Consider the following 24736-nt stretch of genomic DNA (forward strand, 5'->3'; position numbering starts at 1 on the left):
AGACCTGAGGAACATGGTGCTCACACTCTCACAACGCTCTGAAGACCTGAGGAACATGGTGCTTACACTGTCACAGCACTGAAGACCTGAGGAACATAGTACTCACACTCACAGCATTGAAGACCTGAGGAATGCGGTACTCACACTCTCATAGTACTGGCCCTTGGTCCTTCTCTCAGAGTGTTTCAGAAATAGTTGACTAGCCTTGGACTCCCTTCCCTTACTGTAGCTGATGAGGAAAGGCTAGGTTTTGGGAAGTGGACCTACAGACAACAGCAGAGTAGGAAAGCTGGCACTTCCTTGTGGTCCAGGCGCTCCTCTGAGCACGTTACATGTTCGACTCATTTGATCCAGCAGCCCATGGAAGTATAAACCCAGCATAATCTTCATTTTAAAGATGAACAACCCTAGAGGGAAAATAAGAGAATTGCTTCCAAGGTATGTGATAAGGCTAGGTGAGAACTGTAATCAGTACATTGGCATAGCCAACCATGTGATAGCAGCAGTCTATTCACAGAACAATAGTTAAGCACCTACTTTATGCCAAGCACTGCACTTAAGTGTTAGTGTTGATAGATGAGATGCAGTCCTGGTCCTCCAGGGCCTTGTGGTCAGTGAGCAGGTGGTTGTGTAGAGAGGTTAGAAGCACGTGATACATGCTGCAAACAGGGCACAGTGGGAGTTAGAGGAGAGGTAGGGTATTCTGTTAAGGGGCTTCACTTTTCAGGGTTTACCAACCTTCCTTTCTCTCTTCTTGCTACCACTACTCCTTATAGGATGTTGTTGCTAGACTTGCTACCACTGCTTCGCTCCTTTTCTGACTGTAGTCTAGTATATAGAATATCTCCTGAATTATATGGGTTGCAGATATAGATTGGTGGTCAACACCTACCTAGCTTGAATTCAGTCCTGGATTTCATCCTCAGCTTTGAAATAAAACTGTGCATGTACATGTGCATGTGCGCATACGCAGACACACACAGACATACAGACAGACACACACAGACACACAGATACACACTGTTAGCACAAATTCTGCTCAGGATGTGCCTAGCACCAAAAATAGCACTGTAATGATGTGGAACCATGTAGTCTTCATTATATTGTATTATTAACTGCTTTTACATTTATTTTTGTTTTTATTTCAGTAGCTATATTTTGTTGAATTCATATTGAATTTGTGACTGACCCAGCTAGTCTGATACTGAGCTCTAGACTGCTAATAAACATATTTTCTGCCTTGATTTTAAGAAGCTGATTTTTTTTTTTAAAGCATGAATTTAGAACTTTATATTTAGTTTAGGGAATTTTCATTTTTGTTCCTAGACAAAACTTTGGGACTGAATACCATATCAGAAGTCTTTTGGCTGAACTGCTGGTTTTCAGTATCCTGCAGCTTAGAGAAATTTAATTTCTTTAATTGATGAGGAAGAATTTTGTATTGAAATTGTGACCAGTTCCCCTACAAGGCACTTGGGAACTATAGTGACAGGCTGTTTGCTTTGGGTGCATATTCCCCTACAGATCTACTGACAGTATCCTGTAGTTACAGGCATCCACATCCAAACACACACACAGACACACACAGACAGACAGACAGACAGACAGACAGACACACACACACACACACACACACTTTTCACTTTTCAAGAAGAAAATATTTGTATTTTTCTAGTGATATGTGATTACTAAAAATAATCTAATTGACAAAAAAAAAAAAAAAAGAAAGAAAAAGAAATGAAAATCTTTTGAAGACCCTGCTGTCATGTACCTAAGACAATGCTGAGCAATTCGGTAGTCATGCTAGACGTGGGCAATGCCTTTGCATTTGCTTTTGTGTATGTATTTCTGGCTTTAGACACAACCAGATCATCTGGAACTTAGAGATGAGTGATCCAACTCTGTCTCCCTCTTTTCTAAATGTTTACACAACATGTTTTATAATCAGTTCAGAGACTCGCCAGTTCCACTGTTCTCACTAATAAACCTCTCAGTCACAGTCTCCAAGTAGCAGTCAGAAAGGGGAACTAGGGTAAGTATGCTTGCTGCTCAACCTGAGGAGTGTGGTCCCCAACATCCTCAAAATGAGCCAGGCCTGGCCACATGTGTTTGTAAGCCCAGAGTGGCCGGGGCAGAAGCAGGGTACTCAGAGTTCACTGGCAGCCTGGTCTAACGAGCTGACTAGTTCCAGGCGTGGTGGAAAACTTAGTCTCAAATCATAAGGTGGAGAGTGATAGAACACACCAGTGTCAGCCTCTGACTCCTCATACTCACCACACAGCTGTGAGATGCATGGCAGCCTCTGACTTCTGCATGCACACCACACAGCTGTCAGATGCATGACAGCCTCTGACTCCCCATACACACCACACAGCTGTCAGATGCATGGCAGCCTCTGACTTCTGCATGCACACCACACAGCTGTTCAGATACAGGAACAAGTAGAGCTGTGGTTTCACTCTGACACATAAGTCTGCTGTTTTGTTCCTTTTGTAGAACAGGAAACAGAAGTCACAGTCTTTAGGTAATGTCCCAATGGCCGGTTACCTCCTTAGCAGAAGAGATTCATCTTTAAAGCCCAGTTCTTCACCACTTCCATCATCCTTAGTAATGCCCTTTTAATTTGAGTTCAATTTAGTAAGCATCACTGAGGACCTATGATGAGCCAAGAGCTGAGCTTGGTGAGAAATATGATCAGATGCAACCTGTTAAATACACCATAGGCATGTGTTACTGGAAAAGCCTTGGTGCCCTGGTGCGGGAGGTAGTAAATTTACTTAAATTTGATTTTGCAATTCCAGTTACTCCCTATATACTCTTTTCCTGACATGTAATTTATTTAAATTTCTCTTTAAAATGTTGTAACATTAAACTATTTGTGAAGGCATGTCCATCCGTCCCTCTTTCTCTCAACTATAAAGTAAACAAATAAATAAAAGCTTATAGCTCTGGGACATAAGTATTGTACAAAGCTGTACCTATAGTCCTGGGTCTTTGCACACCAGCTCTACTCGTTCCTGTATCTGAACAGCTGTGTGGTGTGCACTTTATGGAACTTTTTATAAATGATACCTTTAAAGTCTTTTCATTACTTAAATGTTTGCATAACAAATATCACAAAAGTGACATGCTTTATTCATGTGTAAACATGACTCGAAGATTCTTGTATGGGTCTCATTAGTCAACTTCATCTGGAAGTTTACTTATTATGTTTGTGCCATATTCTCCATAGAGAAAACCTGTTGAATGAGTATTGTTGGGGCTGGTGAGATTGCTCAGCGGTCCTGAGTTCAATTCCCAGCAACCACATGACCTTCTATAAAGGGATCTTATGCCCTCTTCTGGTATATAGGGGTGCATGCATAGCACACCTACATTTCAACAAAACAAAACATAAATAAATAAATTAAAAAAAAAAAAAAAGCCAAAACAGGCAGTTGTGGCTCAGGCCTTAATCCCAGCCTCCTGATAAAATTAACAGTAGTGGCAGGCAGGCAGCTCTTCTGGTCTTTTAGGCCATCATGGTACACTAGAGTTCAGGTTACTTCGACAGTGGAGGATTGAAACACTTTGTGTTATTTTGACTATCTATCACTGATACTCGGATTTTTAAATATTTATTTATGACTTCAATTTAGAATGGATTCGTTCTTCTTGGCTGAAATGTTTAAATATCTGTACCTGTTATTTGCTGATAAAGAAGACATTATTTTTGACATAGAAGACTACATCTTTACAACAGAAGCTCATCTGTTACCTCTTTGGCTTTCTACCACCAACCGAAGCATCTCAAAGAAGAACACAGTGAGTTTTAAATTAAATGCCTTCATCACCTTTCATTTTTATAATTTGTTTTTTTCTAAGTAAGAAGTAACCCATAATTAGAACTCAGATAATATGCTTGGTAGGAGGGGTTACTCACAATATTGTCTCATTTTCTTTTAGGACATCACTCTTGTTTCCTTTTTATCCTAATATTGAGTATAATTGTTATTATTAGTTACTTTTTTTTTTTTTTATGTTCTAGACCTCAGAATACACAGAACTGGATGATAGTAATTTTGATTGGACTTGTCCAAACACTCAGATTCTTTTTCCTAATGATCCATTGTATGCTCAGAGCATCCGTGAACCCTTGAAAAACGTGGTGGATAAGAGCTGTCCGAGAGGCATCATCAGAGTGTAAGATGTACTGTTTTATGTCTGATACCATCGTTACTGTATGATAAACACCACCATACTTAATTCGTTAACTCATAATAAATAACTGCTTAAGGAGCTATAACAATAGTTGAAAAGACTTTTCACTTAGACCAGAGATACTGAGATATGTAGTTTTTATTGAATAAAATTTATGTGAACTTTTTCATATTTTTGTTTAATAGTAGATACTGTACAACAGTTTTTAAATTTATCTAGCTCATTTTTTGACACGAGATTCATCAATTATTTCAGCGTGTTTTCTCTAGTTTCTGCATAGTGGAAAGACAACTTTTGTATTGCTTTGTTTGTGTTTTATTTAGAATTCCTTCTTGCTCTTGATTGAAACTAAACTTATTTGGGAGGCATATCAACAAACTCATTTTCTTGTATCTAGGTATCATAAAGGCTGTTGACTACAAAGGGACTAAAAGAGTGAAGTAGGCATTATTGTTTTTCACTGAGGAAAGGATTATTTTGCTTTTAAAATATTGTAAGAGCTGGTGAGGTGGCTCAGCAGTTAGGAGCACTGGCTACCCTTCCAGAGGACCCAGGTTCAATTCCTTGTACCCACATGGCAGCTCACAAGTGTCTGTAACTTTAGACCCAGGGATGTGACATCTTCCTGTGGCTTTGAAGGCACTGCATGCACATGGTACACAGACATACATGCAGACAGAACACCAATACACATACAATTTCTAAAAGTTAAAACTGGAAAAAATTGTGAGAAATAATGTTTTCAGAGAAAGACAGCATACATGATCTAGTTTACTGGAACACACACACAATGCATACACACATAAGGGTGAAAGTGGCACAGTTTGTTAATAAGCAGAATTATGCATGGGAAGACAAATTACTGTGGCTCTACCAGGTCTAAAACTAGCTACTTTGCAAATATCGACTAAGATTATTCTTATTTTATTTTTATATTTCATTATTTGTAACATGTAGTTGTAAGCCTTGCTTCTGATTCTTTTCAGCAGAGAGGAGAGTTTCAGAAGTGGAGCTAAGCCTCCTCTGAGAGCCAGAGATTTTATGGCCACTAACCCTGAACATTTAGAAATCCTGAAGAAGATGGGGGTGAGTTTGATTCACCTCAAAGATGGGCGAGTCCAGCTGGTCCAACATGCAATCCAAGTAAGACATTGCTGTATGGGCTAGGTACTGTCTCTCTGCTCTGTAGCTTGAATAGGGTGATGGCATTTGACTGTTGGAAGCTTGAGGAGGAAACACACATGGAAGTCTTTTGGAAAGATCCAAATTCTTGTGATCAGTTGGGATAATTCATTTATATCACTACAGTCAAAAAGAGGATGTAAATCTAAATTTTCTTTCTTGTTCATTGTCTCTCCATTATTTTATTTTGAGTTAGTGGTTAATTTTAGTTTTCATATAGTAATGTTTCTCACTGTTTTAGCTTCCCAAAAGCATTTAATCTTGGTCATTCATCACAGAAACCAAGCTTCCCATATATTTGTACCTGGACAATATATCATACTTTTTAGATAAGTTTTATTGGTTTTTACTTTAAAGTTTTTATCACATGAAACCTCTAAGTTAATTACGTTAATAGCCCTTTGATGCTGAACAGCATAGTATTCTGAGTAATTTTAAGCTAGACTCAGACGACCTTTACTCTCAAATCAGATTTCCCACGACATCACCTTTCCCTCACACTTTTATCTATTTTCTTGTCACCCCTGACTTTAAGAATCTCTCTCTATCCTTATGGTACTTAATTGTGAGCATGGGTCTCTAATGCTTTTACTTTGGTCACCATTGAAGTAGTGGCCCCCTGTGGCCTCTTAATCATCAATACAGTGTAACTTTGCTTAACTGTTGATTTTCCTTCTCTTAAGATGTTTTCTTCCTTTTGGCTCCCAGGGTATTCCAGCAACATAATTCCTTCTCAGTTCTTGCTCTGTGCTTTGTAGCTCTGCTTCCCTGGCACACCCACTCAGTGTAGGCCCGTCTAAGATGCTAGGTGACATTCTTTTCTCTTCTTTAACAGTATCCTGTTTCCGTTGCTAGCTTTGAGTGGTTGATGTCTCAGACATGTGCATATGGACATGTGTACATACTCATTCTAAACTTTACCCTAAACCCACCTTCAGTATCTCAGCCTCTATCCGCCCTAACTTGAATTGTGTTTTTCTCTGACAGCAGAAGCTTTCTTTTCCTTCAAAGGGGAAGCCAGTAGAGATAAACAATCGAGAGGAGGGAGCTAGGGCACTTGATGTAGGACAGTTTCAAGTCTCCCCCGGAGCTGGCATGTATAGTAGGAATGTGACAGCAAGAACAATTGCAGACAATTGTTTTCAGAAAATTTAATTGATGAAAGTAATATATTGAGGTCAAGTTAGATTGCAGATATTTAGTGGGAACCTTAACTAAAAGGAGAGAAATTTCTCACACAAGTTTTTAATTTAAGACATCAAAAGGATGGGGTTATTTGCAGGAGGACAGCTAAGTTCCACTGAATCTGTTTCTTTCATAGGCTGCTAGTTCAATTGATGCTGAAGATGGGTTGCGGTTCATGCAGGAGATGATAGAGCTGTCCAGTCAGCAACAGAAGGAGCAGCAGCTGCCTCCACGAGCTGTCCAGATTATCTCCCACCCGTTTTTTGGCAGGGTAGTCTTAACTGCTGGACCAGCTCAGTTTGGGCTGGATCTATCTAAACACAAAGAGGTATGTGCACTCTGGTAAGCTTACTGGAGTTTAAATAGTAAGTATTTGACTTCTTTGTCTCTTACTTAGTAGCTTTATGTGTAGAAGTTGGGGGACTCTGTGGTGGAAACACATGCTCAGTGAATCCTGGTTTCAGTCCCCAGCACAGCACAGCACAGCATTACCTGAGCATCCAGCTCCTGCATTTTAATTAAAGTGTTCTTGAACGGCTGTCTGGCTGAGTGACTGTGGTCATTAGAGTGTTTGTTGTGCACACATGAAGACCTGAGTCCACCCCCAGCATTAAAGCCAAGCATGTCAGTGCCTTCTTTTAATCCCAGCACTGGGAGCAGAAACAGGAGGGTCTTTGAGGATCCTTGGACAGCCTGTGATCCCCAAGTTCTGTGAGAAACCCAGTCTCAAAAGATGGTGGATGAGACTGATGATTGGTCTGTAGCTTTTGTAGGTGTACACACACACAGGAGGAAGGGAGGGAGGGAGGGAGGGAAGGAAGGAGGGCCCTTCCCTTAAAGCTCTTGCTACTAAAATTAAATGACTAGGTTATAATTGAAGATGATGTAGGTTGCTTTTATTTCTGACAGACACGAGGATTTGTTGCAAGCAGTAAACCATATAATGGTTGTTCAGAGCTCACTAACCCTGAGGCAGTGGTGGGAAAAATTGCCTTGATACAAAGAGGACAGTGCATGTTTGCAGAAAAGGCACGCAACATCCAGAATGCTGGCGCCATCGGCGGCATCGTGATTGGTGAGTGGCCCTCTGGATCACCATATTGGGCAGAGGAGATGATTGGGGCCTTGTCCTTTTATTTTTTAAAAATCTTGTTAAAGTGATGTTCAGGTTATTTATATTTTGACAACATAAAGGAGAGATGATGTGATCAGTGATGTGATCATTTCTTGACAATCCAGAGGTTTCTGTATATTGATGTCAGTGGACATCCTTGGGGTGAGGTGGGAGGGTGGAGTCAGAGCACTGCAGAAGTGCCCACACTGGAGAAGAGACTGTCCCTGAGACCTGCAGTCCCCAGGTAAGAACGCACTCAGCCACCTGCAAGGGCAGCCTCTAGAGACTTCTGTCTCTCCACAGGGTGTCAGGCTTTGGAATCCCAGACCTGTGGGCGCAGCTCATGGCTCTACCACAGACTGGCAGTGCAGTGTAAGCACTACCAGTTATTTGGTATCTTTTCTTTCTGAAAAGGGTTTTGTGAGCTACATAATACTGAGCAACACATAAGCACTAGTTGCTAGGACATTTTATCCCTGTGGAGTTTTTCCACTGAAGTTACAAATTACCCGTTTTAGCTTATTTTGCCCATGTGTTTTGCTATTCTTTACCTCCCTCTCTTTTTTCCCCTAATAAGCCATAATTATCAGCAAGAATGTAAAATTTTGTACGACTAAGGTAAAAAGGCATTTACATTTAGAAAGAAGTGGAAGACTGGAATCCCACATTAGTTGTAAAGTGACTGGGAAAGTTCATTTTGCATTTTTTTCTTTTCCTTAATAAGCATCCATTTCTACATTGAGAGTGCATAAGACATTTAAAGGGCTGGGGGGGGGGTGGTATTGAAGGGGTGACCCTGCTTTTGACTCTAGCATCATGGAAAACAAAATGTGAATACTTAAATATTTAGATTTACTTCAGCAAAAATTATTTACTATTCCCTTTATTTATTCTATACAGGTACGTTTAAGTGAATAAATTTTTTGTTTTGTTTTGCTTTGTTTTTCGAGACAGGGTTACTCTGTGTATTCCTGGCTGTCCTGGAACTCACTCTGTAGACCAGGCTGGCCTCGAACACAGAAATCTGCCTGCCTCTGCCTCCCAAGTGCTGGGATTAAAGGCGTGCGCCACCACACTTGGCAAGTGAATTAATTTTATTAGTTAAAAGTTTTAGGAGAAATTGTGTTTAGTAATTTAACCAGATTAGGAGTGGATCTGCTAGCTTGTGTCTCAGTTTAGATGTTGCTGAGACGCAGCCAAAGTGACCCATGTATATACTATCTCTGCGAGCTTTGAATTTACAGTTGGGTAGTTCCAACAGCATTCACTGTGTGACCAATTACAGGAAAATTTTTCTGACTCCTCACTTAAATCTTTTTCTTTTAAGTGTGTATATGTACAGGTTTGTGAGTGCATGCACATGTGCATGGAGGCCAGAGGTAAACGTTAGTGTCTTCCCAGCTGTTCTCCATCTTATTTTCTGAAACAGAGTCTTAAAGGAGCTCATGAATTAGCTAGATTGACTGGCCAGTGAGCGCCGAGGGCCTGCCTGCTGCCCCAAGCCCCAGTGCTGGTGTTTCAGATGTGTGTCACAATAGCCAGCTTCTATGCAGGTCTTAGGCACCCGAGTTTGCATCCTCGTGCTGTGTGGTAGGTGCTGTACCAACTGAGCCCCTTCCCAGCCCATAAGTCATCCTGTTTGTCCTTGGCTGTTTTCACATTGAGGCTACTCTTACTGAAGAACTTAGTATCTTATTGTCACTATGATTTTGAGCATTTCTTACTTACTAAGACTTAAAAACCGAGATTTAAAGTATAAAACATAGCATAGGATGTGTACATCAATCTTTTAAAAAATATCTGTATATAAGATTATCCCAGTTTCTGGGCAGAGTCTTCATGATGTTCTATGATATATAAAGACTGTCGGGCTGGAGAGATGGCTCAGCAGGTAAGAGCACTGACTGCTCTTCCAGAGGTCCTGAGTTCAAATCCCAGCAACCACATGGTGACTCACAACCATTATGGGATGTGGTGCTTTCTTCTGGTGTGTCTGAAGACAGCTACAGTGTAGTGTATTCATATATGTAAAATAAGTAACAAATCTTTAAAAAAAAGTCTGTCAGGTCAGACATTTTCTTAGTAGCTATTGGTGCAAAATCCTACACTGGGTTTTGTGGAACAAAAAAATGAGATTTTGTTGTTGTTGTTGTTCTCAGAAATTTTAATTAAAAGCAAGAAATTTAATGTGTGTGACTTCTTTCCCCTAAGTTTTTTCCTGATAAAGCAATTTTTTTTACTTTGAGTAAATTTGTATTTTTATTTAATTTTTTATTATGAGGACTAAAAATACAAATTACCTTAGAAACCATGTGACTGCAGGAGGTAATAATTTACTTGTTATTTTAAGAAGGGGGGTTGTTTTTTATATGGGAAGGGATGATTTTCATTCAGCCCAAGAGTAGGATATACAGCTGGGAAACTCTATGCACTGAGCCTTGCCGTAGCTGACAGGACCCACCTTTCTCTTCATTGGAGATGTCTCAGTGTTGTGTCTCTTGCAGCTGTGCCTCCTCCCGCACCTGCTCCCTCTCCCTGTCTGTCCACAGTTCCCAAAAGGTAGCCAGGCATACAGTCCCAGTCACTTACATGGGCTGTTTACAGTCAGAGACAGTGTTTCTGTGTGGCAGGTCACAGGTCAGATGGCCATCCTTTGTCTGATCAGTCATTACTGAGAGAAAGACACACATTTGCCACCTAGTTGGACCTAGGAAGCAGAACATGAGGTATGGGCCTCTCCTTTACTCGGGGATACTTCCAGTATCACTGCTGTGTGATACTGCAAGGGGATGTGATTGACATTTACATGGTCAGAGAATTTAACTGATATTTAACCAGTGTGAAATAACAATTCTGTTTAGTTCAGCTTATTCCCAGTTAAGTAATCCCTGGTCTAAAGTTGGTGTCTTCATGAGGTAGGAATGTTCAAACTGTAACAAAACCATTAGAGGAAATCTAAAAGTTCACTCACAGTTAGACCTGTGTGATCCTGCTCATTAAATTCTTTCCTGTGGAGGCTTTTCCTTACACATAGGAAAATAGTCCAGTCATGAGATTGGCGTGCTGTGCTTTTCCCATACTGTGTTCTGTGTCAGGTAACTCACATAGTGTACTGAGGTGGTTTATAATTGTATCGTCCAGGACAGTCCCTTGAGGTTAGAGTTTTTGCTGCTCTCAGTTATTTCCTTAGGATAAATCATAAAATTAGCTCATCTAAAGGCTATACTGGGGGCACAAGAGCATTTCCTTCAGCAGGTAACAAGCAGTGACTCCCTCTTTGTTTTCTGGCCAGATGACAACGAGGGGAGCAGCAGCGACACAGCCCCCCTGTTCCAGATGGCCGGCGATGGGAAGGACACAGACGACATAAAGATCCCCATGCTGTTCCTGTTCAGCAAGGAAGGAAGCATCATCCTGGACGCCATCCGCGAGCACGAGCAGGTGGAGGTGCTCCTTTCTGACAAAGCGAGAGACCGAGGTAACAGCCAGGGCTAGTGTGCGGGCCCTCCTCACTCAGGAGCAGACTGCTGACGGCAGCCACGTAGGCTCGCTGGTTTTACTTTTAGTTCTCTGGTAAAGCAAGGAACAATGTTAGATGGTGGTTTAGAATTTTTCTCTTGGAAACAATAGTAATTTATTGTTTTTATTTTATTGATATTATTAGCATTTATTATTTTTACTATTTTCATATTTTAATTATATATAATATAAATTAAATTATAAATAAGGTGTTTAAAATAATTTACTATTAGTATTAGAAAATATTAATAGTAATTCTTTATTATTATTATTATAAATAGGAAAACATTTGTTTTGCTGACTGAATTAGAATGCTTTCATAGTTACATTTTTCATGCAGAGTGTGGCGTACAGTATGGTAGTAGTGGTCTTCCCAGCGACCTGTACTGTCATGTCCACTCTTGATAATGGCTTTAGAAGGGCCGCAGCTCCTCATCTCATGGGGATTTCCACTACAGGAGTTACAAACACTGTTAGTAATAGGAAAGTTCTTGGAAGCCACTGTGTAAAGACTGCACAGTTTTCACACCTGAGGAGATGGGGGAACTGAGGGGAAGTGGGATGTCAGATGTAGGCTATGATCCTGCTCCTGGTAGCGGTCATTCTAGGCCACAGTGTAGAGGGCACAGTTCTCGCCCATCTCCCTTAAATGAACGCTGTGATATGGTGTGTAAGGGGTTGTGAGTGTTAACAGATACTCAAAACCACTTAGTTCCCAGACCAGACATCTTTTTTAAATGTGAACAGTACAGTGCTATCCTAGTCAGTCTTTTGTCTTCTTGTACTGCCTTGTTCTTTGAGAATCTCTGAATTGTTAGCTATTTGAGAGCAGTGGATCGAATGAGTGGGGTGTGTAAGGATGTGTAGGCATGGAGACAGAATATGAGCAGGTCCTCATCTTCTCAAACCCTCCTGTGTACTTGATTTCCTTTTTCCGGGGCCCTTTTTCAAAATTCACTCCCTTCCTGCTCTGCTGTACATCAAATGCAGGCAAGTTAATATTACTGTATAACTCTGTAATGCCTTTGCTTTCCCTTTCTTGTGCTGCCATTGGAATTCAGCAGCCATATTAAAAGGTAAAATGATTCCAAGCTACATTATTAACAGTAGTAAGTATCTTGCATAAAAAAACAATTATATATGCATGTGTATGTACTACACACATATGCATGTATAATTTTGTTTTAATAAACCAATTATTATATATATGAATTTATTTCATTGAGTACCATAATATATGACCTAATGTAATTTATAATTTCCATATCCAATTATCCAATAATAATAATTGTTTATTGATCCTTCCAGAATCAATCCTATTAATTATATAGTCCATACTCTAGCTGAATTCACTAATCCATGCCCATGCATGAGTCACCCTAACAGCGGCATTGTTATATAAGAGACTAGTACTTTGCATTATTTTTTGTTTACAAAGTAAAATATTTAAACTAGTGGCTTGCTTAAAGCTTCAGTGTAGGTGAGAGGTTCACAGCAGTTAAGGCTGTGTGGTTATGGTTATGTGGTTATGTCCCACATCAGGGTGAGTGTAAGGAAGGCGGTCAGTTTTACTAGAAAAGACTTGCTAAGGGATAGTAGTCCCTTAAAAACTATGTGTTAAGAAGGAATTATGTAATTAATATTTTAGAGCACTTTGATAGTCTAAGACTTTATTGAGCTGTTAATCTTATAGTGTCGTTTGAAAAAGGGTTTTAAGGTTTGTGTATATAATAGTGTTTTGAGAAATGTATAACTGTGTTAGCCAATCCAACAATTTGTAATTATATAATATTTATCACTGTAAGATAGATCAGTGGTACTAACTCTGTTGGATCAGTCACTTTCTTCACTTAGGATAATGTTCTAAGAAGTTAAGTTCCATAGTGGTTCTCAATAGCTTGTCCCATACCATCACCACCTCATGTGCTTTGCCAGCATCAGCAGTGGCTGATGTGCTTGGTAGAAGTGGATGCTTCTGCATTCTCTACTGTGCTGAGTTAAGAGTCTGAAGCCTGGGTCAGAATCCCACACTTGGACAGTTGTAGTATGGTAGTTCTTTGACAGACATGGGATGACACCCAGAAGACCTTTCTGTCTCTTAGCTCTGCGTCACGAGTTCTAGTTAGAGTTATATAAGGGACCTTCAAGTAATAAGTACCTAATCCAGGCAGCAAAATGTCTTCAAATCATCCTTCCAAAATGATGTCACATTCCTTGTTGATGAGAAGGCCTTGGCACGTATAATACAGGAAATAGAAGCCCCAGACAAGCTTCTCCTAGACCCACCTTTTTCTGGTAGGTTTGACGATTAGATTGCCTATATCTGATGGTGTCCTTCTACCTGCTAGCAACAGTGTTCAGATAGTACACATTCTTCAGAGGCGAAAGCACTACAAATTTATCAAGTAGAACTGTTGCTTCCTTGGGGAAACTGTTGACACTTCTAAAGTTATCAACACACAGTTTTAACACTGTGTCTCTTAGTGTCTCATTGCTTCAAATTTTGAATTTTAAAATGTAAAAATTCCATCCCTGTCTCACAAGCAAACAAAGCGTTGGTTATCTTTAAATCGTTGCAGTTTACAGTTTAGAGTCAGTTTTCCTCTTCTCCTTGTTATGCAGGAAAACATTAGCGTTTAAAGTTCCAGTACATTCTCAAGCTTTCAACCTACAGAACAGACAGCCCTCTGAGCCCTAAAGGCTAGAGACAAATGCTTTCAAGGCTACTGTTGTGTGTGTGTGTCAGGTCAAAAGTCAGACAGAAAATGGAAGAGAGGTTAAAAGAAAGAGTCCTGTCTTATAAACTGCCCTGAATTTAAGCCAAGCATCTCAGTCCTCAAATAACCCATCCAACGTAGGTTTCAGTGTGACCACCCTGTGCTGGGCTGTGCAAGACGGCCGTAAAGGTCTGATTCCAGCAAGGGTAGTCTCAGACTTACGCAGATGGCTCTCTGCCCAGCGTGATGGTCAGGAAGCCCCGCCTTCCCCCCCTCCCCCAACAGCTGGCTCAGTGTGGATTCACCTGTCAGGTTTTCCCATCCCTGTGACTCTTCTTCTTTGAGAAGTTCAGCCACTCTATCCTCAAATCAAATTCCACCTTCTGTATGACATTTTTCTTCTCACTCTTGGCAGAATATAAAGGTTTTTTCCCTAATACAGTTCAATGATTGTATTGTATGATTGTTTAATATATAGCTCTTCTTAACTATGTGAGCTTTGCTCTTAGTTACCATAGCATGTGCTGGTGAGTGAGTGATTGTATAGCATGCAAACTCTTAAGTTTTCACCAATGTTATCTTCCTCTTTGATTAGTAAGACCTACTAATGTTTCTTGGACTTTTCTCCAGTCTTTGTTTCTTGGCTTTCTGATGTGCCATTTCTGCATCAACATTACACTCTTTAGACGGGTGACAGGTGCCTTAGACGTAACTCCTTTGAATCTTTGTTCCTCTCCGAGCCCAGGCTGGCTTGGCTGCTGGTCCTGCTCTTTCTTGTCTGTGGGTCCACAGGCTTACAGATGGCAGTGCTTCTGCTCTGCTCCTCTCACCGATCTGTTTATTCCTGTGCAAGTCACTTAAGTTTTGTTTTGAATACATTTCACATGATATCTCTTCCCTTACTGAATCTGTTTAGAATTTCAGCTTTAATTCAAAAACTAAAAGAAGTAGAAATGAGATTCATTTTTAAATCATGTATTTACATATTTTTATAGTGTGTGAAAATTGTTAAATGTGACGATGTCCTGTTCTGGAACATATCTATAAATTTAATCAGCTCTTATTTTTACTGTCATTGTATATTTTAAGCAATATGAGCTGTATACCTGTCATAAATTTGTTTCAAAGGTTTTTTTTTTAATTTATATTAGGGAAGAATGCACAGTTTCACTGTTAGCTGCTGGGCTTCTATTAAGGAATTAGTGATGCTTGCACTTAAGTTTCTTTAAAATATTTTTTATTAACTTTGGTATTAGTTCTTAAAATTAGGTTTGGTTTATGTCTTAGTGTTCTATTGCTGTGAAGAGACAACATGACCATGGCAACTCTTATAAAGGAAGACTTGTAATTGGGACTGGCTTGCAGTTTGAGAGGCTTAGTCCATTGTCTTCATGGCAGGAAGCATGACAGCATCCAGGCAGACGTGGTGCTAGAGAGGTAGCTACGAGTTCTGTGGCAGCAGGCAACTGGAAGAGAGAGTGACACTGGGCCTGACTTGAGTATTTGAACCTCAAATGTATTGCATTTTTATAATGTTCTTGTGTGCAAGCTTTCTTGAACTTAGGTATTAATAATAAATTGTATGTGTATGCCTGAATGTATGTGTAGGTGTGTGTGTGTGTGTGTGTGTGTGTGTGTGTGTGTGTGTGTGTGTATGCATGCATGCGCGCGCTCATGCTTGTACATGCACATGGAAGCCATAGGATCTTTTGGAATTGGAGTTACAGGTATCTATGAGACACCAGCTTGTTACATGTGTGCTGGGATCCAGTCATTGTCCTACAAGCACGCTTAGCCACTGAGTTGTCTCTAGTCATGATGTTGATATTTTATATGCATTTTAACATTTTTGTTTGGTGCTTTTGTTACTTATTAATCCTCATCCAAGTCAGGGTTATGCTCTTAGTTATTATTATTCCTTTCCATTTGGAGTGACACTGGTTTTCACTGCCAGCACATTCATAGCTGCACTGAAAATGGGATTGTAAGACCTTTGGTGTCATTGTTTTCTGTTTGGCATTGATTGACTGCTTTATTTATTGCAGAAACCAGGCGACTTTGTAAATGTGGTGCACTTTTTAAGAGGGAGAGTGATGTGTTTGCTTCTTTCCTGTGCAGATCCCGAAATGGAAAATGAAGACCAGCCATCTTCTGAAAATGATTCTCAGAATCAGAGTGCAGAGCAGATGCTCTCGCTTTCTCAGACAGTCGACTTGGCTGATCAGGAGAGCCCTGAAAACCCTCCAGATTCTCACTCAGAGGCATCTCCAGCAGACAGCGAAGAAGCTGCCGGCTTTGCCCCTTCTGAACAGATATCTAGTTCCACAGAAAACCACGAGACTACAAGTCTTGATGGTGAATGTACAGACTTAGATAACCATCTTCAAGAACAATCAGAAACCGAGGAAGATTCCAGTCCTAATGTCAGCTGGGGTACAAAGGCCCAACCTATAGACTCCATATTAGCAGACTGGAATGAAGACATAGAAGCATTTGAAATGATGGAGAAGGATGAACTATGACTCTCTGTAAAGACTCTGGTGGTAGATATTTAAAAAGAAGAGGTAAAATGTGGTTTGTGACACCCTGTACCAAGCAGGCTCTCCTGGGAGGCTCTGAGCATTGCTCAAGCACGTTCTGACTGGGGTAAGTAGTCACCATAGGAACCTGGAGCATGCTGTGTTAGAGCTGACCTCACTGAAACTGTGCCATCCAAAGTGGAAACTCACAAGCCCTCAAATGGCGGTACCTATCGTATAACCTGCAGCTCCCAGGCCAGGGAAGGATGACTGGCCACTTGTGGGTAGACAAGAAGCAAATTCAGCTAATGGAACTTGGGAACAGAGTCAGTGCAGCTTTCTAATGAAGAAAGCTTCACTGCCTTGGGTTTGGGGTCAGAGCTCTTCAGGGAGGATTTGAGTGAGTATTGTGGCATTGCGACTTTGCTGCCTTCACAGGAGCTCTCTACATGACCTACGGGTTATGAAGCAGATGCATTTATGGTAATGACAGTTTCTGTGCATCGCTCTTACCTGCTTCAATCAGTGACAAATGACCAAGACGACTTGATTTCTTTTCCTCTCCCAACAATGACCTTAGCATTTAACCAAAGGTGAACCCAGTGTACTTTTCCCATGGGGTCATGGAGAGAGTCTGGTAGATAGTGTGGAAATTTGTTGCTTAATGCTCGGGGTTAATAGAGAAGGAGAAACTGTAATGTTGCAATATCAACTTCCCATTGGGGGAAGCTATGACTACTCTAGATGGAACTCAGCATTAGATCCTGGTGGGGTAGATTGGAAGTCTTTCCTAGTTCATTTCTCTTAAGGTGGTTCCTCTAGCCATCAGCCTTACTCCATCCATTTTAGTATGCAGTTTGAGATGGAAAGCTCGTCTCCAAGCCCTGCTCCATCTCCCTATCTTATAGAGCCATGAGAAACCATGGTAGTGGACTGTAGTCCTGGGGTGACTACTGTCTTTCTCCTTTGAAGCTGGAGTCTGTCACATTTTCTGTTAAATCATGGGTTTAGGTTTGTTTAGTTTTGTTTTAACAAATACTCCTTCCTTCTAATGCGGACTTGAAAATTAGTCTCTGGTGACCTGTGTAAAAAACTATATAGCCATATAAGTAAAAGAAAAAGATTTTTTTGGGGGGGGGGTGGCAGTCTGGAGCTGGTCACATTTAATTATTTTTAGTTTTGCTTATTGATAGTTCTACATTGAAATCATGATTTTATTCATTTTATTTATTTTTGAACTTGTTTTAATTGCTTCTAAAGGAATATTTGAGGGACTTAATTCCTTTTTACCATGGCATTACACAATAACTTTTCTCTAAAACATGGTTTTGAGGTACTGAATTACTTAGATTATCTATGGAGCTATAAATGACAGCAGTGCTGTTCTGTAGTTGTGTAAGTTCATGTACATGTCTTAGGTCCCAGGTAAGGGTGCCCCTTTTATAAGGGAATAAATACCTGTTTTCAAAAGGTCCAACTAAACATGATTGGTCAGTGAGTGATGATTCTTAGAGAATTCCCTGGGCGGGGTAGTATGGCACGGCCTTTATTAACTTGTAGTTAAACCTGACAGCAAACATGGGTATTTTAGTCTCTCTGCATGGGAAGTTTGGTGTGAGAAGATAGAACCGTATGTAATACATAGAGTATACAGAAGGGTAGATGTGTTTCATTTTATTTCATTGCAGAGCTTCCAAAATAGCTGACGCTTGATTACTTGACTTGATTTCTAGGACTGGGGCTTGGAGAAAGGGAACAGATGTTCCTTAGCAACTTTGATTACAGAAGCCTTCTATGGATTGATTTTGTATTTGTAGCTCAAAGCCATTGTTGACTAAATCAAACTCCGCTAAGTTATCAAAGCCGCATTTTTTTTCCTTTGAGAACTTAAGGGCATGAAGGGGAGCCCATGGCACACTAGGAAAAGCCAGCTGACTGCCACTTACATTCTTTTGGCCACTAGGAGGTGCTGTTGCCCTTCATTAAGGCACCTATTGATTTGTTTAGAAATCCTTTAAAGAAATAAATTTAAGGCATTTTACTTACTAACTAGAAGGAATAATACTCAGTTCCCCCCTACTTAAGAAAAGAGGACTATGTTCAATGTCAGAACACAACATTCTAACTGACTCTCCGTTCATTTTCGTATTTGACATACTGCCTGCCACAAAGTAGTCTTTGAGTTCACTAGGAAATTCCAACAACATAGATTTTTTTCAAATTGTTTTTCATTGTTGTTGATGTTTGTTTAAAAACCTTTCATAGATATTTTATTTACTTGCTGAAGATTCAGGGAATTCTGAGACCCTGAGTTTAGAAACATCTGGTCTACCTCAGTTAAATGTTGACTGCTTAGAAATAGAGCTGAAATGATCACCACAGCCATAAAATCGTTTGACTAAGAAAGATTTATATAATGTTTACAAACCTGGAATCAAGTGTGGATATTACCTGAAAGCTAAAGGTTAGCTGTTAGAGCAAGTATTTAATTCAGGTATTTTCAAGTTTTAAAACTTGTTTACCAAGTAAAATTAGGTATTTTTTTCCTCACATAAAAACTCCATTGAAATTATATGCCCTAATTTGCAATATTTTCCCCATAAAATTTAAATGTGAAAGAACAGTAATTTACTAGATATGTTTGGGGTGGGGTATTTTGTTAGGTAGGTTTTCTTTTTTCTGTTTAACCTATGTAATAAGCTTCCAAAAAATGTATAATTGTTTTAGAACAAATTATTTTGTAATTTCCTTTTCCTTTTTCTTTACAGTGTTAGATATTTTTAAGTGAAAAATTATGCACTCTCTGACTTCAATTTCACTAATGTAATTATTTTCTCGGGAATTCTTTTAGTTTTAAATTACCATCATATAAACCTTTCTTATACAAAGCCAGCGTTTGTTCTCTCACCAGACTCCATGCCAGATTCATCATAAGAAAGCTCAGCCTAAGTAATTCAAATAGTGCTTACAACTTTAGAGGGGAGGGAGGGTAGCATTTAGTAAATACTCCAACTGGTTGTTTTATGCACAAGGCTACAGTCAGAACATAGAAAAAAAAAACATTCTGTGAATGAAACATTGTATGTTCAGATTTTATAAAAGACATTTTTAAAAGCCCAATTTACAGCCGTATATTTTCTTATGATGTAATTTATGAAAAAGCTGTCTGTACTAACAGGTGCTGTAACACTACTGTTGTTGGGTTTTATTGTTTGGTGATAAATGTATACAATATTTCTAATGGAAACTATGTACTGTGATGTAAAAGTCTGGGCAAATGTATATAATCCTTGTATATAATTGTGTATTTGATTATATTACTGATTGTAAATTTAATAAAACATGTAAATATTCTGGTCTAGTTTTAAATTTCAAATTTTTAGAGTCATTGTACAAATATCTAGAATTTGGTGTCTCTGTTTTCTTTTTGTCTCTCTTTACCCCAGGGCAGTGAATTTGCAGGTGTTTGGGGTATAGGAATCCATGCAAGCATCAGTTCTAAAACTCAAACAGTTCCTAGTACAAACTACAGTTTAAAAAAGTAATAATTCTGTCACTGTTGGTAATATTTGTGTCTTGAATTCACTTATACTGAATAAAATTACTTGCCCTCTTTTAATATTATCATCAAAAGTAGGTTCATTAGTTACTTTTCTATTCCTGTATTGAAAGCCATTACCAAAAGCAACTTTGGGCTTATGGTTCCCAAGGGTAAGAGTCCATCATCATCATGGGGGAGCAGCAGCCATCAGATGAGGTGGCACGACAGCAGAGAGCTCACATCTAGAACCAGAAGCAGGAAACAGTAAACTGTAGTGGCAGAAGCAAGGCCACTACACCTCCCCAAATAGTGTCACCAACTAGAGATCAAATATTTAAATGTCGGAGCCTTTGGTGGTGGGAGGGTAGTGGTGGCACACCTCATTAAAACCAGCACACTAGCCTTGACCCTTTGCTCTTCATTCCCAAGAAGCCATTGCATTTCAGTAACACTCTACAATGGCTCTGGGCTCTGCTATCCCAAGGTCTCTGAGCAGATCCATTAAAGACCATGTTGTGATCATTATCAATTTTAAGGCTTGAACAAGTTCCAGGCATCTTAGTCAAAGTACCAAATGTAGTGACTGTGCAGTGGATGGGAGCTCTGGTTTAATTGCAGAGGTAAACCTGAGCTCCTCCCAGTGGGTCACCCTCTTCCTCAGCCCTGTTTCACCCCCAGTTTCTGCCAACCTTTACTCAGCCTCACCCCCTTCCTGCTTTGCCTGTCTCCCATCTGAGACTGAAGGATACAAGTGATAGTGTCTGTTCTGGAGTTGTTGGGGCAATTAGTCCAGCCTCACTATGCCCGGAGCCCCCTGCCCCACTCTTCCAGGACAATGAAAGTATCACTGTTAGACTGTGAGGCTAGAAAAAGGGAACTTCAGAGGTCCATCTACTTAGAGGCTGAGTTCTTTAAAGGTTAATGGAGAAGAGTACCTACCTACCTGCTATTAAAGCATGGGTACTTACTTATTAGAACTAACTTGTTAGCCATGAACTTGTGTTGGGCTAATTACTGCCTGCTCTCTTCAAAGGGAATGCCATAGATGGACCTCTGGAAGACTCTTGATCTAAAAGAATGCTAGCCCAGGTTAAGGTTCCTTTAGAAATCCTGCGGTGCTCTATAGGGCAGGGACTTACACCATTAGCTTTGTCTTACAGCAGCAGGTGATGTCAGGGTTTATAATAGCATGTGACTTCTCAGAGTCAAAGCTTCCTTACATGGTTGATCAGAGAACCAAAGAGTAAATAGACCAGCATTAGAGGACCTCCAGTCTGGCTGCTTCTACGGGCGTCACTCTGACATCTCCAGCAGTCTTCCTCCACTTTGCCCACTCTCTTTCCAACTTCTGCTGTAGACTAGTCAAAGCTCCCCGATACAAATGGGTCCAGACAGCTGCAACAACTGTGAATTCTAGGCCATGCAGCCACTCTCCTGCCCTACCATAGAACTATTAAGCTGAATCACTATTAACTATTAAGCCTGTCTTCTTGTTAGCAGCCACAGGGACAGTTTTCAGATCCCTCTTAACCCGCTTTCAAAAGGACCCTTTGCCTAGAAATCTGGGGAAAGGTTTTCCAAGTCTGCAGCAGGTCTAGGAGGGCAAAACTCCAGGATACTCCACACACTCACAACTTGGTAGCCAGAGCAGCTTTGAGGGAGGAAGGGATTTCAACTGTGGGAGCTTCTGGCCAGGGGTGTGGTGGGTGTGGTGTGGTGGGGCTCCTCTGTGCTCCACTCTGATGCTTGACTGCCCTTTCCTACTGCCTGGCCGACCTAGCGTGCCATTTGATTGTTCTAACCTCAAGTCACTGTGATTCCAGTGATCATGATGTCATGAGCTAGATTTGCCTGTGATTTCCAATTCAGCATCTATGATAAGCTGAGCAACTTGGTCAGTCTTCCAGCCGTCTTGGAGAGGATTTTACAGACATTACATTACTGTCTGATGTCTTTGCTTTTTGAGCATGCCCTTAACTAAACATCCCCAGTACTGTACATCCTAAACTAGCTGTGTACCCGCCCAGAAGTGCTTTTTCCAGATGAATATGCCTAGGCTTGGTGAAGTAAATTCCCTGTCTGTCGTTTGTCCTGGGAGACTTACTGTTCGGGGTGCTGCAGCCTGCATTCTCAGGCCTTCAGGCAATAGAGATCCACTCTTGTATGTCTTGGCTGTGACATTTTGGCTTTCACTGATCAAGACACACTTTCATTGTGTTATTTTATGGCATAACCAAAGCCATTGATTTATTGAAGTGATGTGAACTCAGTCTGTAACCTTTGTTCAATGGCTTGGAGAGCACCAGGACCACCAAATTTCCCAGAATCAGTGTCACTCCTGGGCTGCCTTCCCATCTCACCCAATATGTAAACATGCTTTCTTCTGTTAAACTAAATGGGCAAAGCCTTAAATATTAAGTCCAACTGCACACTTATTGCATATATATAATATATATATATATATATATATATATATATATTATATATATATATATATTATATATATATACACATTTGGGAACTGGATGAAATCAAATCCCACTGCTGACCAGCCTCACTTAAAATCTTGGCTGAACATCTCGGGTGAGACTTAGCACTGTCTCAGATTCTAGCCACATTTCTCTGATTGATGTTTGCAACTTGGAATGAGCTTCATCCTTTCGTTCCAAATCTCCCACACTCATCATCAAGCAAAACAGATGCAAATGAGGATACAGTGTTCACCAGCCTATAACTATTCGAGCTTGTTAACACAGACTTCTCCCTGAAGGAATCCAGGGACTCTTTCTACCGTCATACTAGAGATCTGGAACCTCAAATGAACCAGATGTACTGACAAATGGGAAAACAAATCAGACTATTAGACTCCATTTGAGCCTGAGAGTGAAGAAACTCTGGCCCACTGCCTAAAATCCCTTTCTGCACGCACCAAGAGCATCGGCCTCCATCACTGAGTCATGGGAACAGAAATGCTGGATGATAAGTTACAGTAAGACACCTCACTCATCCAACGAAACCAGGCAGCTCTTTGTCTTATTTTTCATTGTTTTTCTGCTGCTGGTGAAAGTGCAAGTGGCCCCGAAGACAGAGAGAGACAGAAATGGAGAAAGAGGCTTTGTAGGTAACAACACACAACAAAGTCTGTTTCTTTCTTTCTTTCTTTCTTTCTTTCTTTCTTTCTTTCTTTCTTTCTTTCTTTCTTTCTTTCTTTCTTTCTTTCTTTCTTTCTTTCTTTCTTTCTTTCTTTCTTTCTTTCTTTCTTTCTTTCTTTCTTTCTTTCTTTCTTTCTTTCTTTCTTTCTTTCTTTCTTTCTTTCTTTTTTTAACTCCATCATCTGCTCCAGAAACCTAAAAAGATAACTAACAAGAAACCTACACATCTCCTTCCAAATACTGCAGGTCAATGTTTATAACAGTAGGATACGTCAAGGCAGAGCGATGGGAATACATTTGGAGTATGGAATGTCTAAGGGGCGTGTTTCCCAGTGCTGAGTAATGCAACTATTAATGTTGCCTTGGCTGTCCTCCAGACGCTGAACTAGGCTCTAGGGATCCTAGAGTGACACTCAAGGCCACTTCAGATCTGGTTTTATAAAGAATTTACTGTTGAATCCAAAAGGCACTGAGCAAGAAATACCAAAGCAACGAGGCTTTTGAAAACAGAGAATCTAGATACTATGGGGAATCTATGACACAGGATTCAGCCCTGTAGGGAAGCTGTGTTGTGGCAAATGCTAAGGTTTCCGAGATGCCTTAGCTCCAAAGATTAGGACTATGGGTCTTTCCAAAGGAAAGGCTAAAGGGTTTTGATATATAATAAGGATTTTGAATTTTGTTCTAAGGGTAATGAGAAATCACTGAAGGGTTTTTAAATAAATCAGTGGCTTGCTGAAATATTACTAAATAATGAGAAATCTAGAATTACCTATCATATATGAATGTAGCTGTAGGGTTATGGGTGCCAAAGTCTGCTCCGCCACAGGGCTCAGCTGCTGGGGGAGGCAGGATGCAGGAAGTTTGACCATGCTTACCCCATGCTGTCACCTGTCAGGAAGTGCAATCTGAGGTGTGGAACCGATGGAGCTGACTTGGGGCTCCCCAAGCCTGTGACAAGGCCTGAGCCATCTGGTGGTTCTCAGCCTCTTGGACACCCAGGCACTGCTGGGAGCTGTGGAAGAGCTGAGGATGGAGTAGGGTTCTGAAGACTGGATCTAGCTCAAGCCTAAGGGAAAAGGGGGGTCTTGCTAGTCCCTCTGGTAGAGTCTTGGTTGGATGGGAGGCAGGCTTGAGCTTAGACTTGGTGGTGGTCATGGCTGGGAGCACAGACAGGCCTTCTACTGGAGATTAGATGGCGGCTCTATAGGTGAAGGCCTTCTCCATGGCTTCCCACAGTGGATCCCAATGAAAAGAGGCAGTCCATGGTTTTAAGGCATTTATTGTCATGGTGGAAAGTGGATGAGTAAAACCATACCCCACGTCGCAGGGTGGGCTGAGGTTAAGTACCTTTTCCAAGGAGGAGTGTTTGGGAAGGAAAGCTTATTAGCTAAACCCTCCAGGCCTTGCTCATTAAAATGGAGATCTGTCTTGAGCCTAAGTGGCCACAGGCCACATCCTCTACATGTGGAGGGGCTTGGGGTGTTGCCCTCATGTCACAAATCTATGGGGGCTGTAGCTAGTGACAGGGGCCTGGTGCCCGGGAACAGGTGAAGCACCTACTGTCCCTTCAGGGTTTCCAGGGTTTCATAGTCCCACATGTAGCT

The 24736-nt window shown here is 40.6% G+C and overlaps 1 protein-coding gene across 8 annotated transcripts in view; it reads left to right on the forward strand.

Moving 5' to 3' along the window:
* Edem3 (ER degradation enhancing alpha-mannosidase like protein 3) overlaps nt 1-19797 on the forward strand; it is a 62318-nt gene extending 42521 nt beyond the window's left edge. The window contains exons 14-21 of one of the 8 annotated variants that reach the window (XM_021197391.2): nt 3639-3804; nt 4028-4182; nt 5190-5343; nt 6704-6895; nt 7477-7642; nt 10974-11159; nt 12262-12309; nt 16036-16766. In XM_021197391.2, coding sequence (XP_021053050.1) covers nt 3639-3804; nt 4028-4182; nt 5190-5343; nt 6704-6895; nt 7477-7642; nt 10974-11159; nt 12262-12309; nt 16036-16439 — 1471 coding nt within the window. In that variant the 3' untranslated portion in view covers nt 16440-16766. Of the gene's footprint in view, nt 1-3638; nt 3805-4027; nt 4183-5189; nt 5344-6703; nt 6896-7476; nt 7643-10973; nt 11160-12261; nt 12310-16035 lie in introns of all 8 variants that reach the window. The other 7 variants (XM_029538439.1, XM_029538438.1, XM_029538440.1 and 4 more) reach the window with 7 other exon arrangements.
* Nucleotides 19798-24736: the final 4939 nt, after the last annotated feature.

The sequence above is a fragment of the Mus pahari genome, chromosome 5 (genome assembly GCF_900095145.1).
Source record: "Mus pahari chromosome 5, PAHARI_EIJ_v1.1, whole genome shotgun sequence".
Classification (NCBI taxonomy): domain Eukaryota; kingdom Metazoa; phylum Chordata; class Mammalia; order Rodentia; family Muridae; genus Mus; species Mus pahari.